The 12,500-nt window shown below is 38.4% G+C and overlaps 1 protein-coding gene across 1 annotated transcript in view; it reads right to left on the reverse strand.

Moving 5' to 3' along the window:
* Positions 1-12,426, reverse strand: part of LOC137999529 (ribose-phosphate pyrophosphokinase 2-like) — a 20,747-nt gene extending 8,321 nt beyond the window's left edge. Inside the window, exons 1-4 of the mRNA XM_068845312.1 lie at positions 12,253-12,426; positions 9,845-10,028; positions 7,402-7,501; positions 659-782 (exon numbers count right to left, since the gene is read on the reverse strand). Of these exons, the coding sequence (XP_068701413.1) occupies positions 659-782; positions 7,402-7,501; positions 9,845-10,028; positions 12,253-12,374 (530 nt within the window). The 5' untranslated portion in view covers positions 12,375-12,426. The remainder of the gene's footprint in view (positions 1-658; positions 783-7,401; positions 7,502-9,844; positions 10,029-12,252) is intronic.
* Positions 12,427-12,500: the final 74 nt, after the last annotated feature.

Below are 12,500 nucleotides of genomic sequence, written 5' to 3' on the forward strand. Positions count from 1 at the left end.
TAAGTGAAATGAAGAAAGAATGAATTACCGTAGTGTTTTTTTTTATGTCTAAACCTTCCTTTACCTTCCAAAAATTACTTTTGTCCACAAGGTTTGCAAATAATCTGTTATCATTGTTTCAAGACTCCAAGTTAAAAATCGTTTGATGTGATTACTGTGAGGGCTAAAAAATTGGGATAATCAAGAAAATATGCATTAATCACCCTGGAAGATGCTGGTCCACTTCAAACAGCAAATTGGTATTTAAGTAAAATGAAAAAAACAGGTCTCAACTTAATATCAGGAACCTTTAGCAAGGACACGTCAATGGCTATGAGAATGTTGTCTAAAAACATTATTTCCCATTATTGTAGTAATTTTGCAATTACTCTAAGTAGCTTGGCTTGGAAAGTGTCAATATTTCCAGGAATAAAATTGGTGAGACTGGTGTGGATATTTAACAAGAAAATTAAAGTCATCAGGTGCTCATGTCCTCCACGTAACCTGAAATTTGATCAGTTCTTGTTGTTGTTTGGGCGAGAATAGCATAGAAATGTACACAAATGTAAAACGCAGGTGCAGGGTGCACAGAGCCTTTGTTTTTGCTAATTAAACCTATTGTTTTGTGGCGTTCTCATAGCCGTCATCGTTGTCCTTGCTTAAGCTCTCTATTAGCTACCTTTTAGCACCTCCTGCATCTGGTGAGACGATTACAGATTGCTGCCAGTCAGTGATGTGCTCCCTGATCCACTTCAAAACAGCTGGTTCAGCGTACAAATTATCAACAGGTATGTCAAAAAACCCTGAACGTCAAAGACATAAGATTTATGTTCAATATTATGAATCACACAAATCAGTAGTATTTCACATTCTGATCTCTCAGACGTAATCAGCAAAGCACTTAATTCATCTCCTGGCAGACATGGAGGAACACAAAAGCTTCCCATCACTTAATTTTAATTATTTAATTTTGTTATTTAAAAATAACAAATAGATTTATCAAGTGAAGCTATGATCCTCGCAGTTATGAACGCAATTTTTGCAATTGCGTAGAGAAGCCTGAAAAATTCAGGACTTTAAACCCGTGACCTCGCAATACCGGTGTGAGGTCACGGGTTCAAACCCCATTGACCTCCTGAATTTTTCAGGCTTCTCTACACAATTGCAAAAATTGTCTTCATAACTGCGAGGATCATAGCTTCACTTGATTTCATACTCGCAGTTCATATATGATCCATTTCATATATCATTTCATCATTTATCATTATTCTGATAGAGTGAGTTTCAATAGAGTGTCGTAAAAACCAAACCCAAAGCCAATCAAAAAGGACGGAGACAATCCAGTAAACCAATCAAAACTTGAAGTAATTACATGTAACCGAACAAAGCACAGGAGAATGTGCACACTCACACTTCTGATTGGTTGAAAAAATGCTGCGCGAACTTTGAACCAATCACTGAGTGAAGTAATGCAAAACCAAAGCAATTCGCTAATTACTTTTGACACTCATTTGAAAACTGCTCTAGTACATCTATTACATACTTAATTGACCACTCCCCATAGGGGCTTTTTCAGGGTTCATCCTTACAAAAAATTATTGATAGTTTGACAAGTAATATGCAAAGCATTTCCTTTATTTCCCATTTTTTACTGTAACCTCTAGAGCTCAAAAATATGACACAAATCTAAAAATATACCTACCTATAATCCATCAAATATTTTTGCTCGCGCGCGATTGGTCTAAACGCGTCACGTGGGCGAATATTCCCCAGCTAAAACTGGGGAATATCCTCAGATATTCCCCAATTTTTAAAACCGACTTCAAGGATTCAAGTCTCACATTAAAATTAATGTTAGGATGGCAGAACGGTTTGCTTTCGTAACAGAAGAAGAGATAAACCTGCTGGTCGATATAGCGGTACCATAAAACACCAAAAATCCACGTCATATGCTGTTAACGTTTTTGACGGTAAGCTGTTAGTAAATCGTATCCAACACTTGTATCCACAAAATTAAAAAAGTATGTTTTCCTTTCACTGAAACGTTGTACTTTTTCCCCAAGCATATTATTTTAACTGAAGCGAAGTCTGTTCGAAATTCTGGAAATGAATATTGAATGAAGGGGTTTTGGAAGCCAATTGACAAACTTTGAGGTGTTGACATATGACGGACTGGCACATCCTGCTTGTTGCGAAAACTATTTGAAGGATAATAAAGACAATAGCCTCAATTTGGCTTTAAAAATATGCTGGGATATTTGTCCTTGGACATTATCTGTTCCTCGAAACTCACAGTTTTCCTTGAGCTTCGCTCTTGGAAAACTGTTTGCTTCTCGGAACAGATAATGTCCGCGGACAAATATCCAAGCATATTTTCGCGCCAAATGAAGGCTATTGTTTATATATTGATTATAAATTAACACATCGACTCGTAGGGGTGAGACTTAATAGATTTTACTCTGTCTAATGCCAAACAACTTTACTCATCAGTGGGGGAGGGGGGGGGAGAGGGGGGAGGAGGGCAGGTCAGGAGTCAATAGGTATTAGACACCTTAAGATACCCCGATTTTCACACAGGGGTACGGCTAGCGCCATTTTGAACTAATTAAATTATCACGTGACTGTGTCCTTCCCGCAAAAGCTACACGTTTTCCTGGGGTAATCAGTGGTCTACACGTGAGTTCACGCCCGGTAAAAATGGAGAAACGGGTAAGTTTTTATGGTCTTTAACTTTGCTAATTAGTCCAGAATAGTATCCAGATTCTTGGATAAACAATTGTTTTTCTGATTTGAAGCATTTTGGGATTACAAAATGAACCACGATGAAAAAAAACCTAAATTCAAATTTCATACTTTATGTTGACTTGAAAGGATACTTCTTGATTAAAACGTTTTGATAGAAGTAAAGGAGGCTTCTTCCATTTTTGAGGCCAGGGCATATTTGTAGCATATTGTAAGAAAAGACAAAAAAAGTCAATTAAATCTGATAAAAAATGTTTTCGGCTTATTTCAGACGGTGGCTCAGATCTTCTGAGCCACCATCTTGCTTCAGATCGTACCTGGTGTCACCCGGTGTATCTTAAGTTTGATTGGTTTTCCGTGTAACTGAGTACGGGAAATCCTACCCGTATCCGTACCCGGAACCGGGCTATCTTAACGTCTCTGTTAAAGGAGTATGACATGGGCATGACAAAAAGGCTGTCCGATAGCCGGGGCTGATGGGCAAGCATTGACATGAGTGTGGCATTGTTGGTTGCTTTTTTTCTGATGCAAACATGTCACAGAAGTGTTGAGCAAATAGTTTGAGAGAGAAAGTGGAAGACTACAAAGGGCCCAAAATCATCCTTTTAAATCATATTTTTAGCTGGCTGTATCCAATTTGGCAACGACTGGGTCTGGACTGAGCAACTCGCCTCAAACTTCCAGTTTTCGCTTGGCCGAATCTTTAAGAAGATCAATGCAGAAGATTTATACTAGGTATACAATGGCACAAAAAATGCTTTGAGGAGGGCAAGAACGAAAATGCTAGTGAGCTCTCAAAAGTCCGCAATTAATTTTTGAGCTTTAAAGGTTTGTTCAAAAACCCTCTCTTGTCAAATCACATAAACGTACATCGCAATGTAATATTCCTATCTTGCAAACTCTGATAACATTGACGAACTCTTTGGGTTTCTCCTCGATTTTAGGACGATCTCCTTGCCATACTTGAGAAATCTGTCAGCAAATTTATTTGCACTTGTTATTCTGAATAATATTAATTCAACAAATTTGTTTACTTTGAAGCCTGTGTAACGGTGTTTGACAAAAATATTAATATGTACACAGTACTCTTTCAGTTGTTTTCGGTTACTTTTGACTGATGATCTTCAAAAGTTGAACAATTTTTTGACCATGTGCAGCATGCCACAAATTGTGGGAGGAGAACATTAGCAGCTGTACCTAAAACACACAATGCTCCTACTTCCCGCCACACTGACAAATAAGCGATACAGCCCAAAGCACACGGTATTCCACGCATGCACCAGTATACTAAAGCCACTGACCAATTGGCTGCAGTCGCTCCTAGTTGTTTACTTGCTTAAACTTTGATTAACCTTATTTATTAGTATGCTTTATAATTTATAGAGAATTCTAATGAGTGTTTTATCAGTTTTAAAGCTCATGCAGCTTCCTGAATTATTGATGAGGTCTGAATTTAAACTAAAACTGTTTTGGGCTAGCTGCTCAGAGGCTTAGGCTAGTAAGATGAAATTACAGCTTGTTGAAATTTCATCTCACCCTGCTTACAGTTGAGAAAAAACTTAGCAGTTGGGAGGGATGCCTGAAATCCTTTGCAAAGCGGCCACACAAGTGTGCGTGCACCATTTCTTTTGCTCCCAGGATAATCACTCCCCCTTGAGGTGGCTTACATGTACTAGTTTTCCGAAGAAAAAGATCAAGATTTTAAAATCTGTGAAATTAAAGCAACAGGATGTCTCTTCTGAAGTGTTAGCTAATGCAATGCAATGATGATAATTTTACCTTACACATAAATGCAAATCAGGGGAAAATGCTAATTAAAATATAGTGACTAAGCTCCTGGAGGAGGGACTGGAACTACATGTAGACACTTTTTGTCAAAAACTAGGTGTACAAGCCCACCTTGAAACTTCAGGATTTCCTTAGCAAGAAAAGCTAATCGTGTATAGAAACAAATGGTTAAATCTGTCTGACGGGTTTTTTGCAAATGGCAAAAACATTCATTTTCTTTTATTTTGATAATAATTTAAAAACTGTCTCATAGATCTTTTTAAAAAAATGTTGACGGTTTAGTCTTCATATTGTTTACTGATTCCCAAAATAATTTTCATCCTGGTCATACAGCTAGGTTTTGAGAATTGGGCCTTTGAAATTTCTAGTTTCCAGCCCACCCCCCACTCCACTCCAGGAGCATTTCCCCCTGATTTCTGATTTTTTTGGAGTGTAAATACCTTGTAGGGGACTTAGTCCTATTGTATTTAATACGCTTCACCTTTGGGTGAATCTTTAAAGAAATAAAGAACTATTTGCTAGGTAAAATTACTTTTACATCAATTGCAGTGACTAACACTTCAGAAGAGACATCCTGTTTCTTTAATTTCACAGATTTCAAAATCTTGATCTTTTTCTTTGTAAAACTGTAGTAAGCCACCTTAATTAAAGCGGCTATGTCACACAAAATGATGTAATTTCATGACACCCAAAATACCACAAAAGTAGAATAATATGAAACACTGCAATAACCACTTAAAACTCTTGAATTCAAACATGAAAGAAATATAGCAAAAGGAAAGAGAGGCATGGATGGACAAGACTGAAAGAGATTGCATTTGGTCAATCTTGACAAAAGAGGCCAACATTTTTCAAGTTTATGGCAAATTGCCTAGATAGGAGGTTGTTTTTGCTCAGAATCATCTTGCTTGTGATGTAACGATACTTTTATCAGTAAAGGAATTCCACATTACAACTTTCAAGTTTTGAATGTGTGATTACCTAAAAATTTCCCCTAAACACTCAGAAATAACGTGACATAGCCCCTTTAAGGTCATCATGATCCACAGTTGAAATATCTGAATATAATCCATTCACCTCATAAGGAATTCAAGACAACTTACGATGGACCAGCTTGCAGATGGCTTAAAAGTGCATATGGTATTGCAGTGAATCACAATCACATGGTCATGGGTGAGAGTCTCTTTCAAACCTGGATGATTTTCAGGTTTCCTTTGGAACAGCACAAGTTGCTGTCTCGAATGTGATGATCATTCATTGTGCATATTACATGTCAAACCATCAAATAAAAGAAATGAGTTAACATCAAAATGCCTTGCCATTTTGGCGTGTCATCTTTACTTACATTGTATGAAGTTGCAGCCTTTCAACAACCAGAATTTTGGTCATTGCATCTTAAAGGGAACCTCCACTCTGACTAATTTTGAGCCGATCAAAATAATAAAGTTAAGATGCTGATCATCTCAGTTATTAGTTACCGATATTTGAACAGCAACAAAAGGAAAGTCTGAAATATTCAGGCTTTAACCTGTTCCCTTTCATGCCTGGAATTTTCAGGCTTTCCTTTCAGTTACTGCTCAAGTGCTGGGATGGGCGCAGTGGTGAGAGCGCTCGCCTCCCACCAATGTGGCTCTGGTTCGATTTCCAGTCTCAATGTCATAGGTGGGTTGAGTTTGCTGGTTATCTACTTTGCACTGAGAGGATTTTGTCCGGGTACTCTTGTTTTCCCCTCTCCTCTCCTTATTTGTGTTAATTTGTTGATTTTTTATTTTGGTTTACAGTGTCCCAAATTAGTGGTCCAGCACTAGAAGACTAGACACTTAAATAAAGTTCCTTTCCTTTCCTTTCCTTTTAACTGATGACTGCGATGATTAGCATCTCAACATGATTCTCTTTGCAGTTCAAATACATATGGCTTCATATATTAACTTTCACTGAACAAAATAATGTCTGCAATCAAATTTGCTCTACACTTTTCTTCAAAAAAGAGTTTGTATAAAAAAAAAATCACTTATTTTCACTTTCAAATTTCCGGGGCGCTGCCAACTTGAATAATTTTAACGTGTTATGGTTGCTGTTTTCTCGCAAAGAGCTTATGTTTTGAAACAATAGGGCAACCACGACATGTCACAATAATATTTAAGATGGTGGCCCCAAGGAAATTGAAAACCAAAACAAGCATTTGTGACCTCTCACGGGAAAACGATCCTTATGGTTTGCCGTTTTCACACGGATAGCCGTGTGTATGCCATGCATTAGCCGTACGAACGAATTGGGTATCCGTTCGTACGGCTCGGGCTATCTGTGCGAAAAAAATTTGCATCTGTTTCCACGGTTCGGGCTATCCATGCGAAAAAAAATTCAATTATTGCATTCATTCGAATGGCTTGGGCTATCCGTGTGAAAAAAATTGTCACCCGTTCTGACTGCTCGTGCTACATGTATCTGTTAAAAACAGTCATTATTGTCAGCTGCTGATTTCACTTGAACTGTTCGCGACTTGGTTGCTAGGGTAGGAGTCACACGACAAACCTGTCAAAATGTAAATAATTATTTTGATACAAGCGGTACAATTATTGTCAAGGTTAAAAAATAAAAATTTGAATTTATTTCTTCCTGATGCAAAATCGGAAAACGTTTGAACACTTTTTATTGTAAACATTATGTTCTGTGGTTTAAAGTTACTTCCCTGTTTTATAAGTGGAGGTTCCCTTTAATAACAAAAAAAGGACAGCCAATTAAAAATGAACTTTTACTTTTTTTATAGCATACATGTAGGTTAGCCAGTTGACATAAAATGAAACATTCAAGATGACTTCTGGCTAATGTTTCTCTAAGTAGAAAGATGCCCAAAAGTCAAAAAAGTACATGTACTATGTTAAGTGCTTTGCACCTGTATCTGGGATGCGTGTAGATCCATGGTAATGATGTGATCAGCTCCAGCTACGGACAACATGTTGGCCACCAGTTTGGCTGAAATTGGTGCTCGACTCTGCAACAGTAGGTCACAGAGGTTAATAATACATGTATCAAACATTAATAATAGTCACTCATAACTTTGTCCCTTCAACATCATGGAAAGTAAGTGGTCATGGTGATGATACAACCTTGTCCCCAGGGTCTTCCTTCTTCCCTTCCTAAGGAAAGGAAGAAGAGAGACCCTGGGGACAAGGTTGGGTGATGCTTTTCTAAATGCCAATTCACCAAGCCCTAATTATTCAAAAGGTGGATAATGCTATCCACATTATCTATTGTATAGCGCAATTGGTTTCCATATGACTTACACTGTACGGCACATGTATCCACTGGATAGTAATTTATCCAATGGATAGCACTAGTACTATCCATTGTTGGAACAACTGGGGCCTGGAGAATTAGAAGACATACTCATACTCACTAACACAACAACCACCTGCTAACCAGTATTCCAAAGTGATGCTCAACAACAGTTACTATGCAAACAAAGCCACTATCAACATAATTTCACGGAAAGAATACAGGGGGATGCTGCAAAGTGATGGTGACCTCCTGCTTGAGATCAAAAGGAGGATAACCCTCGGATGGACTGTATTACATGTATGTAGAAAGTATGAAGACATCCTGAGAAGTAGAAAGGTTACTACCAGTGAAGATGAAAAATAAATGTTTTCAATGAGTGTATCCTTCCAATAACTGACTAATAAATGACGCTTGCCATTGCCCAAAGAAGATGGATCATGTTGCATATCTCCCTTTGGGATCGGAAATGCAATACCTGGATTTCCGAACAAACAGGCATAATAGATATTGTCAATGCCATTAAGGTCTAAAAAACTTAGATGGGCTGGCCATACTGCAAGGTTCAAAGAACAGCTGGATGTTGTGAGTGACAGATTGGACTCTCAGGAGCTGGACTTGACCAGGAGGATGGCCCGAACATGCTGGAGGGAAATAATGGGAATTGAACATTATCAGTTCTTTAGAACCTACATGGCAGAGAAGGGCTCCAGACAGATATATCTGGAAGCAGACTCGGGAGGGGTTACCCTCTGCCACGTGAATTAACCATGGATATAAATGGATATAGAACTGGCCATAACTGGAATAATTTTTCTCCAGTCCAAGTACTCTCAAATCTTACCGTAATTAACAAAGAAATAACATTGCATGATTCCAACAAATTCTTAATGACTAGTGAGCTCTCATTACCAGCCCAGTCAAAATGGTTTTGGGTTATATGCAGGCAAGACGGCTTCAGTAGTAGGCATCTGGCCCTTGCCTGGTAGGGGGTCCGGGTATGCTCTCTCGAAAAAATTTGAAAATTACAGCTTCAAATGGTTTTGATGACGTATCTGGTGCATTTTAGGGGTAAACTCAGCCCAGTCTTTTTCAGCTTACAGATAGACCACGCCTTGGAACACTCATTTATTTCTTCATGCAAGGAAAAATGTTTCCCTTCCTTTCAGAAAGTGTGTGATCAACACATCTGGTTTGCAACTGCAAGAGCTTTGACTGCTGGCCGTTCTTGTGGCTCATTTTCCCACGTCATCCGAGGTTTCAAAAGGAGGCAGCTTTCGGTGATAGACCACCGGGTACTTTGGTCCATTCCGCCGCCTACTTAGGACGAGCATTTGAAAGTAAAAAAAATAAAACCTCCTAATCTGATTGTGGAGTTTTATTCTCAAGAAAAAAGTCTACATATTAAAACAAATTCCCATTTTGAAACATAACGAAAATTATGTACATGAACTAGCAGATCTACGACTGTTACATATAAATTTCTTGAAATGATATATATGAAATGAATCATATACTGAACTGTGCATATGAAATCAAGTAAAGCTATGATCCTCGCAGTTATTGACGCAATTTTAGCAATTGCGTAGAGAAGCCAGAGTCAGTTCGTCTCAGAAATTTAATCCAATTTTTGGCTCTGTTCACCATAAGAAATGTTGATAATATGTCTTGGCTACAGTTAATTTTGGTCTAGTGGAGACATTAATTTGTTATCAATGAACTTTAGTAGGCAGTGGATATTTCGTCGTAGGTAGCAAAATCGCTGCCTGCCCGCGCATTTTGACTGGGCTGCATTACAAAGCCTACTGTAGGTTATACTATGGCCATTTGTAAAAAGTTGATCCACTTTTTTCCCTCATAAACAGGTTTTTTTTACATGTTTCCAACACCGTAAGGGTCTCCTGTCATGCCTAGAATGTGGTCATTTGATGACCCACACAGATTCCTGGCACAGCAGAAGATTTCAAACTTTAAAAGCTTACTTTTGATTCAGTAAGTTTGAAGGCACACTGCACAAATTATTGTCATAATTTTGATGACAGCTGCCTTGTGCACTGACCTTATCTTTTTTGTCCTGTCTTGCATATGGAAAGCATGGAATAACAGCAGTCACTCGCTGTGCGGATGCAATCTTACATGCATTTATCATAATTAGTAGCTCCATTAAGTTATCGTTGATATCGCCACAGCCACTTTGAACAATAAACACATCTTCCCCTCTGACTGACTCACCAATCTCAACACTAAAAGCAACCATATTACAATGAATGGTAATTGAAACCTACTGATAATTACGTAAATGAAAACAATAAAACTTGAAAAAGTCCACAGAAAAATGAACAAATGGCAAAATAAAAACATTCCAGCTGAATTACATTGTACATTTTCTAACTTTTTGTAGATAAGGCCAGCATAATATGCCCCATTCACATGTAATTATGGTACAATGAGCCAAAATGAAATTCTACTTTATAGGGAAGAGATCTACTGTATGTTGTAAAAATCTATTCTTATTTTGAGGAATGGTTTTTGTTAACCTTCTTCCTTTGATCAAATCCTCATAACATAAGGAAGATCTTTCTCTTGTTCTCTCACTGACCAGTGAAATTTAAGATAAGGTCTCCTTTCAGAAAATAATGGTTGAAGCAAACGAATAAAATTAATTCCTTTGACATCAAGATGCAGCTCTGACTCAAATCATTTTTTTTACGCAATATTTTTGTGGTCATGAGTTTCAGGGTTGGTGGAGTGGTGAGGACTCTGGCCTTCCGCCAATAAGGACAGGGACTGATTCCTGAACAAGTCTGTCTGGAGAGGTTTCTCTCTAGGAACTCCAGCTTTACGTTCCTCCAAAAGCAACATTCAATTCAGTTCAATTCTTTTCATCAAATTGTCATTGTTTAGGCATTTGCCTTCACAAGCTACATGTCTACTAGGTACATAGCATGTTACAACGGTCATGCTGAGTAATTTTTAAATTGTTATTACATTAATTAAATTAAAATTATGATGTCCTCCCATGGAAAGGGGTTATTGCGTTTGACATCAGGAGAACGCAACCTAAACTTGACTTGCGAGAAGCTTGGGTACAAGTATTAGCCCGACAGTATCTAAATTTTGGGCTGAGGGGTAAGGTACCTGAAATGGGAATAATTATGTCCTGGAGATGCGACCTGCCAAGTACACAGACTGGGCACAAGCATTTAGCAGAAAGAATCTGGAGTTTTTGGGAGGTTGGGCAATGTACCGTAAACAGAAATACATCACAAAACTTGTATTTGGGAAGGTGAGCATGCTCTTAAGGACAAAAGCAGCATTGTGATTCTCAATCATTTTCAAGCACATGTATTTAGTCACAACTCACATGCAAATTACAGAGGAAGGGAAGACGTGCGAGCATCAGTGCTTTTTTAAAATCAATTTTAAAAGGCTGTAGGAGTAATACAACTAAAGGCCTGGCCAAACTCTCAGAACATTTCAACGGAACATCTTGCAACAACGTTGGGCACAACATGTTGCATACGTTTGGTCACCGTGTTGCGATATGTTGCAACATGTTGGATGATGTTGGATCAAATTTGAAAATGGTCACATTTTTCGTGCCACATTTTGGATGTTGCATGATGTTGTACTCATTTGGCCACGTTCACGCAACAATGTTGCGCTAAGGCATGCGCATTAGGTCCAATTCTTGCACGCCAAGGGCCTGGGGCACATGAACATTGACATGTTGCGTTGAAAATGATGAAAATGTTGCATGCGTTTGGCCACCCCGTGCAACACATGTCGCAACTTTGCTTTGGAATGTTGCGAGCGTTTGGCCAGGGCTTAAGCCTGATCAGCGAGTTGTTTACTGCTGTTGTAACATTCCAATGTACTAACTAATCCCTGATTACTCCTACATGTAGTTGTAGCCTTAAATTCAGATTTTTATTGAAGCTTTAATTTTTGATTTAGTAACACATTTCCTGAATGAAAAACGGATGCAATAACCAATTCATATTTAGAATTCAAGTCATCCAAACTACTTATCATTATTTTGTTTTAGACTAGAGTGTATCTCCCGTACAGATACTTAACCCTTTGTTTGTCTATAAGCAAAAATTACCCTGCCACAAATAGTCCGTGCAACATTTTTGTTGCCACCACCAATGCAAGAGGTAGAAATCAGTTATACTTTGGGCACGTGCCTCGCAATGCAGCAACAAATTATTTTTTAATCATTGCATAGTGTAACATCTGTCGATCCAGCAACTTGTGAACGGTTTGTGGTACCGCATGTGATCATCGAAACTTGTCAAGTTACAAGAAACGTTGCCTTGTGTAACACCCATTAACCTGTTTCGTAATGTGCGTACTTTTGGTCGCAATAAAATTGCATGACAATTTGCACGAAAAATTGCCTAGTGTGGCAACGGCTCTGTAAATCTAACCAAAAATATGGAGTGAATGAAAATCAATACTTACCTCGTCTCCTTATTGGAAAACTTTTTCAAAACACATTTTCCCAGATCGTTTCCAAGTCGTTCAGAAATCAGTTTTGCCAGCTGCTGATGGGAATTTCCTCCAAATATCTTGATGTTTGGCATGTTTCATACACACGTTTTAGTTTCATTGATACTTTTCTCTTTCCCTGAGCGGCCTGGCCCTATTACCCGCCGGAGGTTGAGCACCAGTGGCAAGTGGCCAGTGGTGACCGAATGCGAGCAGAGAGA

Source organism: Montipora foliosa, chromosome 4 (genome assembly GCF_036669935.1).
Source record: "Montipora foliosa isolate CH-2021 chromosome 4, ASM3666993v2, whole genome shotgun sequence".
Taxonomy (NCBI): Eukaryota; Metazoa; Cnidaria; class Anthozoa; order Scleractinia; family Acroporidae; genus Montipora; species Montipora foliosa.